Source organism: Littorina saxatilis, linkage group LG11 (genome assembly GCF_037325665.1).
Source record: "Littorina saxatilis isolate snail1 linkage group LG11, US_GU_Lsax_2.0, whole genome shotgun sequence".
Taxonomy (NCBI): Eukaryota; Metazoa; Mollusca; class Gastropoda; order Littorinimorpha; family Littorinidae; genus Littorina; species Littorina saxatilis.
Genome location: NC_090255.1, coordinates 4,059,167 through 4,078,586, shown reverse-complemented (window position 1 = coordinate 4,078,586; position 19,420 = coordinate 4,059,167). Strand labels below are relative to the sequence as shown.

Genomic DNA, 19,420 nt, shown 5'->3' with positions numbered 1-19,420 from the left:
GGGTGTACGCCGGCTTTGCCGGCGCACCGCACGAAGGAAGGGAGATAAACGCGCAAAACACTGCAGAAGATAAGGAAGAGTAATACCCGGCTTCGCCGGGACAGTGACCTTCTAAAAAATAGTATAATGGGAATATGGATTGAGCGTTGTCGACAGTGACCTTCTAAAAATAGAAACGGGAATATGGATTGACGCCACACGAAGGAAGGGAGATAAACGCAAAACACTGGAGAAGATAAGGAAGAGTTAGTGGGAATGGATCTGGGAAGATGAACAGAAAAACCAAAATCGGTTCAGCGCTGCGCGCTGAGAGCACGTGTTGAAATATCTCATCGACCAGGTTGTGTCCGGGGTGTACCTGAATATGGCCACCAAATTTGAAACAGATCCATCAAGAACCTTGGCCGTGCATCGCGAACACACAGACACACACACACACACAGACACAAGTCGTTAGATAGATAGAAGCTGTTTTATCGAGACACAAACCCCACTCAACTTACCGCTCCAGCGTGCGGGGTGCAAACACCCGTGCGGCACGCAACACACCGCTGCGAAGGAGTCTACGGAGTGAATATTGGGCCCTATTGCTACGCTGAAATACCAAAGCTACTTTCACTTTCGTTTTGGTGATGGGGTTGCTTCCCTTTAAAATTTTTAGCCGGGTAAGCGTTTTTCAGTGATAAGCATCTCAGGTGACTCAATGCTAATGTGATTCGGGTAAGTATATTAATTAAATGAAAATTTATCTAGGAAATTTTCCAATAGCAAAAATGGCCTCCCCATCTCTCCTCATAGCGGTCGCAGTGATGTGTGTGCGTTGCTTCGTGTGTGCGCGCGCGCGCGTGTGTGTGTGTCATTAACAGCTATTGTGTTTTCAGCGTAGCATCCTCCGTAACAGCCTGCGTTTATAACACAATCCCTTTTTCTGTATCGAAGGTTGACAGGGACCTGCACAGAAAAACCTTGCAGAGAGAGAAAACGATATTCTTGGCATATCATCGTTTCGTGTCACTTTTGAGGTTATTCGAAAGAACGCTTGTGGAAAATTATTTTGCTGGTGTGCCGTTTTATTTGTTCAGGGATTGCATTTTGTGAAATTCGTTGATGGAAAAGGTATGTCGATTTCGCTCATTTTTATTTCGCTGGACAGTACTGTATTGGCTGTTGCGGAGGGTAGGGAGTATGCATGTTGTGTATTCGTCTACGAGATGATATAAGCTAGGTTGCTGTCAAATCCTGCAGAGAAGAGAATCTGCATCAGAAATAATAGCTGAGAGGCAATTGAAGAGAGTAATAGAGAAAGAGAGAGAGAGAGAGAGAGAGAGAGAGAGAGAGAGAGACAGAGAAAAAAGAGAGAGAGAGAGAGAGCGAGAGAGATAGAGACCGAGACAGAGAGAGAGAGACAGAAAGAGAAAGAGTGAGAATTTGAATTGAAATTTATTTTACGAGGGTGACAGAATAAGCAATGTATACATGCTTCTTTTCATCCGGCCCTCGCCCATTGAGCGATAACAAACAAGAAGAAATAAAAGATAAGTTTAACTATAGTACAAATGACATATTTACATAATTAACATGTTCAGCAATCAATAAGACATTTTAAGATGCATTGTGATTCTTCAGCAATGCTTGAAAATTATATATAACAGAGAAATATGTGTTTGTATAAAAGAAAAATCCTTCATGAATTATATATAATCATGTTTTTCAATATAATCAGAGAGTACAGTTATATTTTGCCAGCTGCTTGATAATATTTCTTATAAGTTTTGTAAAAGAAACAGCATGTAATATTCCTTGAATGATGTTTCATGAATTCGTAATTTAATTATATTTGGAATGGCGTTCCACAGAATTGCTCCAGAATATGATAGACTCGACTTGTACAGGTCAATTATTGGAGTTGGGGTAATTAATTTGTTACATTTTATATGATGATTTATTTTGAAATGTGAGGCAATGAGTGTGGGTGCATTCCCTGACATAATTCTATACATCATCACATCTTTGTTATATGCAAATCTATCTTTGATAGGAAGAATTTGCAATCGTTTATAATCAGTCATGGAAAGAGATGTATTTTTTAAAATAATTAATTTAACAGCTCGTCTATGTAAACTGCCCAAGTGTTTCAAAGTATTTGCACTTGCAGAGTCCCACACTGTGGATCATGGAAGCATAGTCAATAGCTGACTGAATATGTGCCTGAAAAAAACAGTTTTCTTGTGCGAAGGTCTAGAAAGTGTTTGATTTTTGATAACGGAAATATTTTTTTGGATGTGTTTTTACAAAGTGTATCTACATGTTTTGACCAAGACAGGTTATTGTCAATGGTTATTCCCAAGACTTTATGGCTATCAACTTCATTGTCGGAAATCCAGATGTTAGATTTTGTCTTTTTTGCCTCGTGGTAAGTAGCATGCATTTAGTTTTATTTGGATTCAGTGACATATGGTTTAGTTGAGAGAGAGAGAGAGAGAGAGAGAGAGAGAGAGAGAGAGAGAGAGAGAGAGAGAGAGAGAGAGAGAGAGAGAGAGAGAGAGAGAGACACACACACACACTGACACTGACTTTATTGTGTATGCCAACGACCCATTCACAAACATGGTGGGAAATATTATTTGTAAGTAAAGTAAAAAGCAAAAAATTAGCCACATGAACAGACTACAATTGTGTTGCATACCCCCGATTCCAAGTGCTTTAGGCAGCAGCATCAAACACTTCGCAAAGTGTTTCTACCGGCTACGTAACATCCTCACTAATACTTCTTCCCACACACACACAAAACTGGTTCTCAAAAACATGTAACATGTGAACAGCATGCTCAAAATCCTTCCAAGCGTTATTCACGCTTCTTAAGTGCATAACAAATGTACATAGCAACGTTTCTGATCTGTGCTTCAGTAGGGCTCCTAAAGAGGCACTCAATATCATATCCTACGGTCAAAATATTATACTTTTTTCTGATCTCATCATATGCGTGACATTCAAACAAAAAATGATTTTCGTCCTCGATATTGTTTGGACAGAAAGGACAGCTTTTACTTTCAAGCCCATGTGAATAAAACCTCTTATTTATTTTCAATTCGTTGATACCAAAGAGAAATCTTACCAACACATCTCGAAACTTTTGAATTGTAATATCGTTCAAATATTGTTCCGCTTTGAACGAATTTTTAAATAATCGATAACATTGAAATCTGTCACTTGACTGAATTTTGATTAGCCATTCTTCTTTAAAGCGGTCAATCAATTTCTGCTTGAAACCGGAAAGAAAGGTTGATTCATTTTCCACTCCATTCTCCCATACATTTTCGAAACCATATTGTTCGAGACATTCTTTAATATAATACAACCAATTGCCCTGTGCATTCAGGTTTGACTGACTGCATCCTTTTGAGAACTTGTCTGGGAAATCTTGACTCAGGCATTTTCTTAATTTTAAACCAATATTTAAAAACAGAGAGTGTACTTTCAACATATAATGGATATCGTCCTGTGTCCCCGCACAAAAAAATGGTTGGGTATTTTGCCACTGACGTTCAAAAGCCTTTTACATGCAAAAACATGGGCGGATTCAATAATGGCTAATCTTCTTATACCCAATATCTGTGAGGCGTAGAGGAGCATCGGTTTTACCTGTGCGTCAAATAACTGTAAAAACAAAACAGTGTCCATGCTCCCTAGCGCCCACATGGTCTTCATCAATTCTACTATTTTTCGCTGGACAGTACTGTATTGGCTGTTGCGGGTAGATAGGGTAGGGAGTATGCATGTTGTGCATTCGTCTACGAGATGATATAAGCTAGGTTGCTGTCAAATCCTACAGAGAAGAGAATTTGCATCAGAAATAATAGCTGAGAGGCAATTGAAGAGAGTAAGAGAGAGAGAGAGAGAGAGAGAGAGAGAGAGAGAGAGAGAGAGAGAGAGAGAGAGAGAGAGAGAGAATGAGAGAGAGTGAGTGAGAGATAGAGAGACAGTAGGCCTATGCTTCCAATCTGTCTGCCTCTCCGTCCGTCGATCGGTCTGTTGGTGTGCCCGTCCGAAGAGCTAGCTAACCGACTACCTTTCATTTATCTATTTTTTTTGTCCAGCTGGTTTCAATACATATATATACCTTTCGTTGTGTGTGTGAACTACTATGTCTGCACGTGGCGATATTAATATTGACGATGTACACTACATCTGAAGGCATTCGAGACGGAGAAATGGGCGAACAGAAAATAGAGGGGAGATAAGTGTGAAGCTAGACCAAATGAAATTTAAGTTGAGGAGTTTAGTTACAGGTCCCAAGACCGATCCCACTTTATTTTGAGTCCACTGGCCTAGTCCACCTTTGCGATTTTACCGCCACATTGTGGAGATAGGTTATATGGAAGTACAAATTTGGTGTCGGTCTCCGCCACAAGTTGCGGAAAACTTTTGAAACAAATTTTGAAAAAAGAACATATATAACGTGGATGCATACAAATATATGGTATGCAAAAGTCGCTGAAATAAAATTCAGCGGCACGAACAACAACTCCCAGGTGTGGGCTACATGATGTGTGTGACAGCGTGAGGAGTGTGAAAAATATGTTGACGTGTGTTAAAACATCATGTACAGGTATCAGCATTGCCAACCTAAACTTTGAAACGTAAATGACTTTATGACAAGTCAGAAATACAGTCGAACTCGACCTCGCGGACACCTCTCAAGTTGATTTGTCCACCTGCCCATAAGGAGTTTATTTCAATGTAATTCAGTTGGTAGAAAACTGGATTTGTGATCGGAAGGTGGCTGGTTCGAATTCGGGCCGGGACGGACACGGGCCAACTTTATGTGCAAAACCAGAGACAGAAGCCATGTCCCACCCCCGTGTCACCACAAGGGCACGTAAAAGATCTTGGTCATTCTACCATAAGTGCAGATGGCTGATACCACCTAACCACGCATACATCAAAAGCCGTGAGGGCGTAAAACTCGAATCCTATAACGCATATCATGTCCTTAAGATGCGTAATATTTTTGTTTATTTTTTATTATTAAATATACAGGCTTTTCGACACGAAAAAAAAAATCAAAAAGGAAAAAAAAGGAAAAAAAGAGGCGTAATATTTAGCCTTTTGGACAGTAAGCATTCTCTCTTTTCTTTTTTTCCTAATTCACTTTCCCCAGCAACCACCTGACTACAGTGACCCCGTTTGGTCGGTCCTTTGAGTGGTTGTTGTAGAGAGGTTCCACCGTAAATCTTTTGTTTTGTTTGCAAGGATATACAATTATGGACTGGGTGGCCGAGTGGTAACGCACTTGCGCTCGGAAGCGAGAGGTTACGAGTTCGACCCTGGGTCAGGGCGTTAGCAATTTTCTCCCCCCTTTCCTAACCTAGGTGGTGGGTTCAAGTGCTAGTCTTTCGGATGAGACGAAAAACCGAGGTCCCTTCGTGTACACTACATTGGGGTGTGCACGTTAAAGATCCCACGATTGACAAATGGGTCTTTCCTGGCAAAATTGTAAAGGCATAGATAAAAATGTCCATCAAAATACCCGTGTGACTTGGAATAATAGGCCGTGAAAAGTAGGATATGCGCCGAAATGGCTGCGATCTGCTGGCCGATGTGAATGCGTGATGCCTTATTGTGTAAAAAAAAAATTCCATCTCACACGGCATGAATAAATCCCTGCGCCATGAATATGTGCGCGATATAAATTCCATAAAATAAAAAAAAAATAAATAAAAATAAATCCCTGCGCTTAGAACTGTACCCACGGAATACGCGCGATATAAGCCTCATATTGTTTGATTGATTGATTGATCTACGTGAATCCTGGGAATCGACACGTCAAACAGCGAAGAATTCAGCGTCAGCACACACAAATCTCAACTCAACAACTCCACTTGAAACATCCCCCCCCTTCTTCCTCCCACTTGCTTTATTCTGTTTGTGCTTTTGGCAAACTGACGCTTACGACAACAGCTGGTAATATTATGTCACCATGTGGGAATTGATATCCTAGTGTGATAGAAACACGATACAAAGTCCTATTCGCATGTACAACTGTGGGCGAAAATGTCATTATTTTGTATTGCATTGTATTGCATTGTATTGTATTGTATTGTATTGTATTGTATTGTATTGAGGATTGAGACCTTCTCGGAACTTCTAAATGTAATTTTTGTATTTTTCAAAATGACGATTGAGTTAAAAGTGTTTAAATTTAACACATATACACACCTAAAAATAGTAAAATTGCACAGCAATTTTGTAATCACAGAAAGCGCCCCTACCGGAGGTGAGCTATGGGTACGGTCAGCAGCCCACACAGCAGGAGCCCACACAGCAGGAGCCCACACAGCAGAAGCCCACACAGCAGGAGCCCATACCGCAGCAGCCCACACAGCAGGAGCCCATACCGCAGCAGCCCACACAGCAGGAGCCCATACCGCAGCAGCCCACACAGCAGGAACCCATACCGCAGCAGCCCATACAGCAGCAGCCCATACCGATACCGCAGCAGCCCACACAGCAGCAGCCCATACCGCAGCAGCCCATGCTGCAGTATCCAATACCGCAGCAGCCCATACTGCAGCAACCCACACAGCAGCAGCACAGTTCAAACCAAAACACTGTGGTGGTCAACCAGCAGTCCGCCGACACCACACCCACACAGAGAGCCTGGACACAAAGTCTGTGTGGCTGCTTCGATGACTGTGGGATCTGTGAGTAACACTACCCCCCCCCCCCAAAAAAAAAAAGAAAAAAAAAAGAGAAAGGCAAAAAACATACACACACAATAGACACACACACACACACACACAAACACACACACAAGCGCACACACACACACAAGCACACACACACATACACACACACACACACAAGCACACACACACACAAACACACACACACACACACACACACACAAACACACATACACACACACACACAAACACACACACACACACACACACACAAACAACCAACTACAACCTACAGTCTCACACAGACAAAAACAACCCAAATATAACATGGCTGCATGCAATTCGTTTATGATCTGTAAACCTCTCTTGTCTTCGAAAATAACATGGCTGCCTGCAATTCGTTTATGATCTGTAAACCTCTCTAGTCTTCGAAAATAACATGGCTGCCTGCATGCAATTCGTTTATGATCTGTAAACCTCTCTAGTCTTCGAAAATAACATGGCTGCCTGCAATTCGTTCAGAAATTTAAGTTTGATTCCTTTAATGCATTCTAACTTTCAAATAGATATCATTGCTTGAAGTCTACTGAACAAATATAGAATCGACAATACACTCTTATGTAATTTGACAGGCAATTCCGTCGCGATATAACCTTGAATGGTTGAAAACGACGTTAAACACCAAAGAAAGAAAGAAAGAAAGACAGGCAATTGGGCTTCAACAAACGGTGGCTACCTTTTTTCTCTGAAAATCATTTGTTATTATGATAATTATGTAATGACGCTCGCATTTTTCATGATCCGCTAACTTCGACCATTATTTTGACTCGGTATGTAACCTCTACATATAACACAACTATTTTACTCAATGACGTCATTTTGATGACGTATGTTTCAGGTGTATGCGTCACATTCTGTGGACCGTGCGCGGCGTGCCAGCTTGCTCAGCACATGGGAGAGTTTGTGTGCTTGGCGTGCTGTGTACCAAACTGGATGACTGCTGCTCGCACCAAAGTTAGAATGCAACGCAAGATTCAGGTATGCGTTCGGAAATAACTCTGTCGAGTTTGTATGAAAGAGTGAATACCCTTGGTTTTAGTGAGGCAACCAATCCACACGTGTTCCCTGTCCACGTGTTCCAGACACATCTTTCGCTAGTGACGGGTCTGTGGATTGGATAGTTTCACTGGTAGCAAGGGTATTCTCTCTTTCTTAACCCTAACAACCCCGACATAGTTATTTCCTGAATTTTTCTTTTCAATTCAATTCAATTCAATTCAATTCAAATTCATACCGTTTTATTGTCTGAATGCATAGCATTAAGCAATTTGTCTGTTGGCTCGTATACACAAATATTACACCACGTAAGATCACAGTCCTCACATGACAACCACAAGCTCGAAACATATAACAAATCATAACTTTTGTATTCCCCCCACGATCAAAACCAGTCATTGTTGTGTTTGTGGGTTTATGTACAGAGAGGCGGAGACATAGTGTTGGTTCGGCCATGATTTATTATCAAGAACCTCAACTCTTGTCCTATTCATACGGAGTGCTGTCCCTTGGACCTTTAGCTAATAGACTCACTCTAATGGAGCTATCTCTAAATGGAACATGATATGCTTGCCTAGCAATATACATGACATCCTCTCTTTTACAAATAAGAAAATACTTCTAGTCATTTTCTTCAACTTGAATGTACATCTAGATTTTGAATCTTTATCTTTTACTAAATTATGTGGGCCTTCATTTATTTTCTTTTAATTAACACTTAGAACAGAAACAAAACTTTTAAACTTACTCCTGTGAAACTTCACTTATAAAAAATGTTCTTATTCACACATTGAACTTTCATACTGACAATTTCAGCATTCATACTGACAATGGATTTGTTACACATTCACACTCTGGTTATAACTATTCTATAATGTTTACCTACATCACCTAAAGATGGACAATGTTTTGCACTCCAATAAACATAATAAAATCTTCAAGACATTATCATTGTGTCTGCATGTTTATATGATGTGAATGTTGTTTTGACATGTGTTACAAACATCTTGTACATAGTCATTGTTTCAAACATTGCGTGAATGAATCTTCTGTTCATTTAGTGTCTCTGAGCAATTGAAAATAAAATCTGTCTTCAAACATTCTTTATCTCCAGCATACATTCTTATTCATATTCTGAATCTTTCTTAATCAATACTGTAAATCATAATCAATAAAAAATACAACTGAACTGTTCATAACTTTCTGAAAATAAAATAGTACCATTACTCTGGTTATCATTCTCTGCTGTCTACTCTAGCATACTTTTATCATCATTACTGTTAGCTGTACCTACTCAGTTCATGTGTACTCATCACTGTATTTCTTGGGTTGTTTGACAACTCTTCCGGATCTGGTTGTTACTGCACTGTCTTTGTTTTCAACCATGTTCTTGTCATCAGTTTGTACTGGAATCTGTTCAGTTCCTATTTTCTTTTCTTTTTCTTTCTGATTTGAGTCTTTCACATTCTGATCAGTAGTTGGTATGGTAACTGTTCTGTTGGAATCACTGTCTCTGGATGCTACCTTTGTTGGTCTGAGCATTTTGCGGTTTCTTCTGTACTCTACATTCTGTTCATCTCTGACTACATAGGATCTTGGTGTAGAATGAGGAGTAACTACTTCTGCTTTCTTCCATCTGTTACCAAACTGCATCATGACTGGATCTCCTGCTCTGAGTTTTGTCAAATTGCCACTGGCTTTTCTGTCAAAGTACTCTTTCTGCTTCTTCTGACGAGCAATCAAATCTCTGTGATTCTTCTTGTTCTGCTGTTTTCCTGGTTTCAACAGTTCTGCTCTTGTTGGGAGTGTTGTTTTCAGTTTTCTGCCTAGAAACAATTCTGCAGGTGATTTTCCTGTGTCTAATGGTGTGTTTCTGTAGTCTAGGAGTGATCTGTGAGGATCTTTGGATTTTTTTCATCAGATTCTTCACTGTTTGGACCATTCTTTCTGCTTGACCGTTACCTTGAGGGTGGTAAGGGCTTGTGGTGGTATGTTTGATTTCATACTCTTTCATGAACTCTGCGAATTCAGCACTTGCAAACTGTGGTCCGTTGTCTGTGATCAACTCATCTACTATTCCAAATCTTGCAAACTGACTTTTCATGTGGCCAACGACTGTTTTGGTGTTGAGACTGTTCAGTGTAATGACTTCTGGCCATTTGGAGTAGTAATCTACTATTATCAAATAGTGTGTCTTGTTCAGCTCGAACAAATCTGCTGCGATCTTTGCCCATGGTCTATCTGGAATGTCCATTGGTATCATTGGTTCTTTGGAATTAGCTCTGGAGTTTTCTGCGCAAACTCTACATGCTGTGACCATGTCTTCAATCTGTGACGACATACCTATCCAGAATACCAATTCTCTGGCCATGCTCTTGCATTTCACTATGCCTAAATGTGATGAATGAATTCTTTGCAGCTGTTCTACTTGAAGCTTCTTGGGAATGACTAATCTGAGCCCTCTGAAAATCAGACCGTCTGTGTATGTAAGCTCATCTCGAAATGACCAATAAGCTCTAACTGATTCTGGAACATCTCTTCTGTTCTCTGGGAAACCCTTCAAGATGACTTTTTTGAGTTCTGTCAGTTCTTCGTCATTTGCTGTTTCTCTCTGAAATTCTGCGTATTTCTCATCTGAGATGGGCAAGTGTGACCTTGGGTTGATAGCATTGATTTCTTTCTCTGGAATCAACTGTTCTTTTGTTTCTGGGAGGTACGATCTGCTGAGCGTATCTGCGACGTACATTTCTTTCCCGGGTTTGTACTTCACCTTGAGGTCATACTTCTGTAGCTGCAACATGAATCTCTGCAGACGAACAGGTGCTTTGTGTAGTGGTTTTGTAAAGATGGACTGCAATGGTTTGTGATCTGTCTCTACTTCTACCGTTCTACCATACACGTATGTGTGAAATTTCTCACATCCGTACACTACTGCAAGTGTTTCCTTCTCTATCTGCGCATAGTTCTGTTGTGTCTTTGTCAGTGCCCTTGACCCGTACGCGATCGGCTGACCTTCCTGCATGAGGCAACAACCTAATCCTGTGGATGACGCATCAACTGATAGTGTCAGAGGTTTTGCTGGGTCATAGTACCTCAGTACTGGTGCTTCCGTCACTAGCTTCTTCAGCTTCTTGAAACTCTCTTCCTCTGTCTTTGTCCACTTCCACACTGCATCTTTCTCTGTCAGTTTTCTGAGTGGTTTGCTCACATCTGCCAAGTTGGGTAAGAACTTTCCTAAGTACTGAATGAACCCTAGGAACGTCATCAGTTCTTTCTTGTTCTGAGGACTGCTCATCTTCTGAACTGCTCTTATCTTCTCTGGATCTGCTTTCAGACCTTCACCTGACAGTATGTGCCCTACATACGAGATTTCTGACTTGTGAAACTCGCATTTTGAGTCGTTGAACGTGAGACCGTACGACTTTGCTTTCTCCATGACTTTCTTCAGTCGTTTGTCATGCTCTTTCGTGTTGGATCCCGACACGACAATATCATCCATGACAGCTTCTGCGCCTTCTATGTCTTCTACCATCTGAGACATGACTCTCTGAAATATTTCACTAGCTGAAACTATTCCAAAAGGTAACCTGAGAAATCTATATCTCCCCCATGGTGTGTTGAATGTACACAGCTTGGAACTCTCTTCGTCCAACTTGAGCTGCCAATAACCAGATGTTGCATCTAGTTTAGAGAAAACTTTTGCTCCTGGCATGTTCTGAACAACTTCTTCTATCGTCTTCATTGGATAGTGTTCTCTCTTGATAGCTTTGTTCAGATCTCGTGGATCAATGCAGATTCTTGTTTTCTTTGACGTTTCTACCACTACCATACTGTTCACCCAGTCAGTAGGTTCTTCTTGTCTTGTGATAACGCCTTCCTTTTCCATACGTTTCAGTTCACTTTTAACTTTCTTGTGTAGCGCAACTGGTATCTTTCTGGGTGCGTGTACTACTGGCTGTACATCTGGGTCAACTTTGAGATGAACCTCTCCTGGGAGACAACCTAAACCTTCAAAAGAATCTGGGTATTCTCCTTTAACATCTAGCTGAGGGTGATCTCCTTTAACCTCTTGCGTCATGCTTGACTGCACTGTGTCTACTCTCTGGATCAGTCCTAATCTCTGACAAGCTTCCAGACCAAGTATCGCTGTACTATCCATCTCTGTGACATAGAATTTCACTTCATGCTCTTCTTTCTTGAACTTGCATGTCAGTTTCGTCGAACCTAGTGTCTTGATGGTATGGCCTGAATATGACGTAAGCTTGACCTTTGACTTCTCCAGTTTCTTTCCTTTGAAAGATTTGAACGTTTTCTCAGAAATGACATTGCATTTTGCTCCAGTATCTAACTGAAAATTGACTGTTTTCTCTTCTACTTCCAGTTTCTGAAACCATCCGGAATCCACTGTATTCATTTCTGCAGTGCCGATTGTACCTAACGAGTACGCTTGCACTTCATCCTCTGTGTCGCTACTGTCACTATCGTCTAGTGTGTGTACTTTGTTTCTTCTCTTTGAGCTGTGTGTTTGCTCTGTTCTGGCCCTACACATACTCGCAAAGTGGTTTGATTTTTTGCATTTTCTGCATTCTTTTCCTATCGCAGGACATTGCGCATCTTGTGTGTGCTTCATGCCACACCTACCGCATTTCTTCTGTGCCGTAGCTCTGTGTTCGCTAGGTGCATGTGTACCTTTGTTCTTGTCGCTGCTGCGTGACGTCTTTTGTGCATTCGTTCTCTCTCTATGCCTAACTGCATGAACGGCTGCTTCAGCTGACAAATTCATTTCTTTCAGCTGTTTCACTGACATTTCATCCACTCTGGCTATCTCAATAGCTTTCTCTAGAGTCAGATCTTTCCCAATATCAATGAGTTTCTCACGCACTTTGTCTGATTTTGTTCCGAACACTATTCTGTCTCTCACTACCTCATCTTCTTTGTCTCCGTACTCGCACTCTTTCACAAGCAATTTCAGTTCTGTTACAAACTGTTCACATGTTTCATCTGGTGCCTGTACCTTGCTGTGAAATTTGTACCTTGCAAAGATTGGGTTTGATTTGGGCTGAACGTAGGCTTTGAAACCATCGTAGTAGTTCTGCAACTTTTTCTGCTGCTCATCACTCAATGTCCAGGTTGAGAAGATTTTCCTACCCTTCTCTCCGACCCATAACATTAGATAGGAACATTTTTCTTCTTCTGACTTGGCTTTCAGTGGTCCCTTGAACATGAAAGACACGTGATCTTTGAAAGAATTCCATTCCCCCACTAGATCTCTTGCTTCCCAATTGAATCTTGGATAGCTACTAGTTCCCTCCATAGTCTAATATTATGCTTGAGTGACTTATCTTTCAGTCCAAACGTTCTTGACAAGCTCCACTTCTGGTCACCATGTTGTGTTTGTGGGTTTATGTACAGAGAGGCGGAGACATAGTGTTGGTTCGGCCATGATTTATTATCAAGAACCTCAACTCTTGTCCTATTCATACGGAGTGCTGTCCCTTGGACCTTTAGCTAATAGACTCACTCTAATGGAGCTATCTCTAAATGGAACATGATATGCTTGCCTAGCAATATACATGACACAGTCGAACCCCGTAAATGCCCAACTAAACAAAAGAAGTTTCTCGGGATTTCCAGTTCAAAATAGAATTTGTGTAATTCTCAATATCTCATTTTTATTATTCATTTTTCAATTTTATTTGCAGGGTTCTATCTGTGACGACTGCTGTGTGACCACGTGCTGTTCGTTTTGCGCGATGTGTCAGCTGTGGCGCGAGGTCAAGGTCGCCAGACTGAACGGCGAAATGTAGCTACGATTACGTCATTCCCTGGTGACGTCATCATGTCTTGACGTCATAGAAGCGATGCAAGCCCGAACACGATACCAAAGTCTTTTGAGATGGGCTCTTTCTTTTAGAACTCTTTATAAAAAAAAACATACAATACAATACAATACAATACAATAACTTTATTAATCTCTAAAAGAGAAATTGCATTGCTGAGCTTTTGTGTCCGTAAAAAAACATACATAAAACACATTCAAAAATAAACATTTGTTCTTTGTCATTCATACATTCTTGTGTTCTTATACATTTCTTCAATTCATACATCAATATTGTATCATAATTATGTACATACATTTATTCTCTTTTAACTGTCTGTCTTCAAAACGCATCTCAGAGAGGGAGGCTAGAGATTTGTGTTGTGCCATAGGTAAAATCATGTGCTTAGCTATGAAGTAATGTTATCACATATATTGTACATGTTATTTAAGGAATGAAATGAGTAAATATATGTACCATGCGTATAACATCAGCAAAACTGAGAAAATACAGCACATTGGTTATCACATAAGAAAGTATATTAAAAATAAATTAACATGCATTCACCATCAACAATGCACAAACGAAAGTCAGCACCTTGCCGGTTATCACATATTGTCTAAGAGAGTAGAATAAGAGTATATAATCATGCAAAACAAAATCAACAATACTGAAACAATACAGAACAGCGATTGACCCCAAAATCTAAACTCCTAATATTTGTCTAATACTTTGTCTGTGATCATTTCAAAATGTGTTTAAACAATTATGTTGAACAAATTAGAGAAATCGATCCGACAGACTTTAAGATACCGAGTTTTGAATATGAAGACATGCCAAGAATCATGTACACGAGGGTTGGGTAATAGAATGGGAATCGGCCCAATCATTTACAATCACAGGACCTATTTTGGACGTAGTATTAATCTCTGGTTTAAGTCTGTTGTGAGGATGTGCTTCTATTTGAATTATTGTAACGACTTCGCAAGAATGGAAAATTCACTCGAAATAAAACGGGAAACGAGCAGTTCTTTTTACCTACAAGTTAAAAAGGCAGGGCAAGTCAAACATTGTTAAAACAAGAAATTCCTCCGATAGGAAAAACACCCCCGTCAAAGGGAAATAACCTTCTCAGTTGGTGGCAGTGAGAATGGTTATTTCCCTTTGACCAACGGGGGTGTGCCTCTATAAGTCCTTGTATAATTTTAATCCACCAATAACTCCCTAACCGTGTGTTTGACTGGTCCCAATTTTTGTAAGGACCGTCTCAGGAATGTATAGAACCTGTTCAGCAAGTTTGGTGACGATCGGTCCGTTCATTCTTGAGATCTATATGCCAACACCAAAACACACCCAAATAATATGTCAGTTTTAATCTTAATCCACCAATAACTCCCTAACCGTGTGTTTGACTGGTCCCAATTTTTGTAAGGACCGTCTCAGGAATGTATAGAACCTGTTCAGCAAGTTTGGTGACGATCGGTCCGTTCATTCTTGAGATCTATATGCGAACACAAACAAACACACAAACAAACACATCGAGTGAAACCTATCGGGGGTGTAACAAAACCCCACAACAACCTTAGAGTTACATGGAGAAAAAAGAGGAAGTGCAAAACAGCAAACAAAAAAACCCAACTTGTAACGGAACAAAAACTCTTCAAAATTATAAAACATTAATAAATCGAATTGAGCTTATTAACAATTATTCATGGTAAAAGAAAAAGAGAAAAGCAATGGAAGGGAGGCAACTTAATTTCTTCGTACAGTCTCACTTGAACTCCTGATCCAGATTAGCTCCCTTGAATACGTTTGGTCATTTTTCTTGTCGCCTTTAAGATACAGTATTGTAGTACAGTGGTACCTCTGATCACACATAGAGTACAAGTACAGCGAATTTAATTTATACTAAATCCAAGGTATTTGGTTGTAACGTCCCGTTCCCCGACATGGCTTTGTTGGAAATCCAAGGGACATGCCTTGTGTAATTTAATCACAACCGAAAGGATAAATTCGAAAAGGGTTTCGCCAGCAAAATCTTCTGAATTGGAATCGCAAATACGTTCATAGACTTATTTGTGTAAGTGCTGGCAATATCTGATAAACAAGGGAAATAAGCGCTCTAAACGCATACGACATGTGCTCTAGAGTCGGAGAGTCGTGCGGAACCAATGTCATGGGCACCTGAGAGAATAAAAAAGCATTAAAAGGAATATGCGACTGTCATCCGCATAAAAAAGATGATCCCCGCAAACAAAGAATTATGTTTCGCATTCTCCAAAGGCACTCCAACTAACACTTACGTACACAGTTATACACAAGAACCAGCTTTTTCCTGACAGGACATAGTCCTTAGATCACCTGTTTTTGTTGTTGTTAGTGCTGGCAATAGCTCTACACTCGAGAGAATAGACAATAATGTAAAACAAAATTAGTCGAGTTTGTATGGGTTGTGGAAGAGTGAATCGTCTTGGATTTTTTTGAGGCAGGCTTTTCCGCGTGACATTATAGGCCAATTATGTGCCATGAAGAAACTATTCAGAAAATGGTCTGCTAGTGGGGGTATCTGGTGGATGGAAGGGGGAGAATGATATATCGTACCGCGTACTAAATGCCTGTAAATCAGTTATGTACGCGTTGCTTCATACGTTACACTGACGAAGAGAAAAAAAAACGGGCGCACACTCACAAACACACGAACACACACACACACACACACACACACACACACACACACACACACACACACACACACACACACACACACACACACACACACTGAATTATAATCACGGAGATGTAATATGCCCTTGGCATTAAAAGCTCTGCATTCAAAAATATCTCACACACATATTTAATGGGCCCAAAGCGATATGCCGGTTGGGTACCATCCTGAACTCAGGTCAAAATGAGTTTTGCTCATTCTCTTCCTGACCGGACGCTACAGTCCTGCGCGAATCTATCAAAACAAAAATACAGAGTTATCTCCCATGTGGTTTTCGCGAGCACTGATCTAAATTTGAGATCAGTGTTCGCGAGACGAAAATGATTGCAGATTGGCCGACTTCGACAGTGATCTCCGTTCTGTTCTTCACAGTTATGACAAAGACATCGTTCTAAGGTCAAAACAAGTCGAAATTTTGGGACTGCTGCCGGAAGGAGACCGTAATAATATGGTTTCATCACTGTCAACTGGTTACAAAAAAAAATCGTCTGCTCTAGTTAGCGCCGAAACCAAACGGTTGATTATCACGTGACGCTTTTGCCATATTTAGAGTTGTTTGCACAGTAAATACAGCCGCGAAAAATAGCTCGCTTGAAACTGTCTTACATATCAATTCCTTTGTAATATACAAATTACAAAACACCATGAAAAATCATTATCGACGATCGCGAATCTGCTTATATCAATAATACATTACAAAAAGCTCTAAATATGTTTAAAAAAAATTTTTTAAAAAAATCGGTTTCCTTGCCCGACAAGGAAACTCAAGGCATCCTGTCAGGGAGAGAATGAGCCGAACTCATTTTGACCTGAGTTCAGGATGGGTTGGGTACCACATGAACCCAGTGACGGGGATAAGAGGGGTAGGGTAGAGAGGTGCCTGAATATACTTGAAAACATCAGCAATGGCTAGTCCCAATCAATACGGAATATTGTCAGAGGTGACAAAACCTGTGTTTTACCAGATAGCTCTATTTTGCTTCTTTGGATAAAAAACAATTTACGGGGGGGCATGCCCCCGGACCCCCCTAGAGGCTTAGGCGCCTTCGGCGCCGTCAACTTGTATCTTCGCAGTCATTTTGTAACCCCCCCCCCCCTCCAAAGTGAATTGATCCGCCCTTGCTGTGACTCTAGAGGACAGGCTAATAGTCACGTCTGACTGCTATGTCCACCACTAATGGCCTAAAGTATTCGAGGCTTAGGCATAAACACCGTCGACCAAACACGGGCATTCGAGGGCTTATGCTGCAACGTGTCAATGCACCTGTGCATACTGTCTTTGCGACAAAAGATTTCTTGGCAAAGGGAGCACTGCTGTTGTCGCATCCTCCTTATTTTCTTGACATCTCCCCATGATAGTTCTGCATGTTCTCGGATTTCAAGATAGCCGCGGAAATACGGTTTGAGAGCCCTGAAAACTCTGTCTGAGCCTTCACGAGGGTCATACAAGGTAAAGCTGATGTCACGTGGTCCCAGGCCTGATTGATGTTGTTTGAGAGGATGGCCAGTTGCCGAGTTGGGTGTCGGTTGGGGAAGGATTGTTATAGAAAACGGCCCAGTTAGATTGTTGTATTCAAATCAAGCTCCGAAAGTTATAAGGCCTAAAAAAAAAATAGGTGTGGTTACGGTAACCCGACCTACCCTATTTTTAGGGGCCGATCCTATAACTTTTTATTACATTTGTCCAAAAAAAAACGAGTGCAAAAAACCAGAGACATATTATTTTGTCCATAGCATCAGTGTTTCATCATATTAAAATTAAGTTTTGAAAACACATTCACATTTTGTTTAAACATGTATGTTCAGTAAATTCCCAATTCTGTACATAATGTAAGAATTCGTTTAAAACCTGTAATGTGTACATAGTCGTGTGATTTGGTTTTATTTGTTTGTTTTTACGTATATATAATAGGCCTATATGATTAGATTAGTCCCTCTCTGGGCAAGGGCTGGCTGAAAAAAGCTCGTTTGTACTGCTTGTGCCACAACCCTCGTAAAATAAAAAATTTGATTTGATTTGATTTGATTTGATTTGATTTGATCTCTCTCTCTCTCTCTCTCTCTCTCTCTCTCTCTCTCTCTCTCTCTCTCTCTCTCTCTCACGCTAACAGTGTCGATGACCGTGAGTAGGCTTATAACAGAAGATTCTAGATATATAATTTTGAGGTTGAGCCTGCGTTCTTAGATCGGTCGGACGCTGAACCACGATGCTTTCACTTTCGCTTGATAGCTCGTCGCAAAATACATCATAACTCCCTTATTTTTTTTATTAAAAACAATGCGAACACGAGTTGGCGATCCTGTCAATACACATCTATGGTTGGACGCAGATATCCGATGCTTGCACTTTTGCTCGCTAGCCGCCTTCGAAATGATGCATAATAACTTCCCTATTTTTTATTTCTGTGATTTAAAACTTGGTATGAAGTCAGATAATGTTGTGAAGATACTAAAAAATAGTACATGTACATGCTTAAGTTTGGTAGCGCAAGGTAGTGCAAGTCCGCGTGCGGTCGCGTAACTTATTTAGTCAGACCGCTTTCGCTTTTTAGATGACAGATACCAAGGGACATTACTTCCACGATATTTCTTGTACATGATTTGTAGTAGTCTCCCTTTTCAAACATGATCGTTGGTGATCAACGAGTGAAAGCAGACGATGTGTGACATAACTGGTTGGTGATAAGGTAGGGTAGCTGTGGCTGTAGCTTCTCGTTGCTGCTTGCATGTTCAAAGAGAGAGACAGACGGATCTTTACAGTTGATGCTCTTTCCTGGGGCTTTGTTTTGTTCTTGTTGCGGGTACCGCTTGTTGCTGAAACGAGAGGAACGCATACACTGTGATTGTGAGTAATAGCTAGGATTGCACACGAGTAAAATGGTTCCTGCAAAGCGATCATGTGATGTGGGCTGTCATAAGACTGCTTTTGGATGCTTGCATGATTTAATTTGTATTACTCTCATCTGATATCTCCTTTGTATCTTTGTGTGTCAGTGTGTGTGTGTGTGTGTGTGTGTGTGTGTGTGTGTGTGTGTGTGTGTGTGTGTGAGTGTGTGTGTGTGTATGTGAACTTCACCACTTATAAATTGTTCGGATGATTGTTAATTCTTTCGGCTTGAAGAAAGTGTGACTGA

At 40.6% G+C, this 19,420-nt stretch overlaps 2 protein-coding genes across 2 annotated transcripts in view; both read left to right on the top strand.

The window, feature by feature from the left end:
- The first annotated feature begins 891 nt into the window (after positions 1 to 891).
- LOC138979433 (uncharacterized) lies at positions 892 to 13,982 on the top strand. Its single transcript, XM_070352153.1, has 4 exons — positions 892 to 1,116; positions 6,260 to 6,704; positions 7,585 to 7,724; positions 13,445 to 13,982. Exons 1-4 carry the CDS (start codon positions 1,108 to 1,110, stop codon positions 13,547 to 13,549), a joined length of 699 nt encoding a protein of 232 aa, XP_070208254.1. The 5' UTR covers positions 892 to 1,107; the 3' UTR covers positions 13,550 to 13,982.
- Positions 13,983 to 18,911: 4,929 nt separating this feature from the next.
- Positions 18,912 to 19,420, top strand: part of LOC138979443 (sphingomyelin phosphodiesterase-like) — a 36,282-nt gene continuing 35,773 nt past the window's right edge. Inside the window, exon 1 of the mRNA XM_070352162.1 lies at positions 18,912 to 18,973. The gene's annotated coding sequence lies outside the window, so the exon portion shown is untranslated. The remainder of the gene's footprint in view (positions 18,974 to 19,420) is intronic.

Bases quoted from the DNA above. Each gene is read 5' to 3' on its own strand.
- LOC138979433 (XM_070352153.1), top strand. The intron at 6,705-7,584 runs GTGAGTAACACT...CGTATGTTTCAG, and splicing joins CTTCGATGACTGTGGGATCT to GTGTATGCGTCACATTCTGT. The intron at 7,725-13,444 runs GTATGCGTTCGG...TTTTATTTGCAG, and splicing joins GAATGCAACGCAAGATTCAG to GGTTCTATCTGTGACGACTG.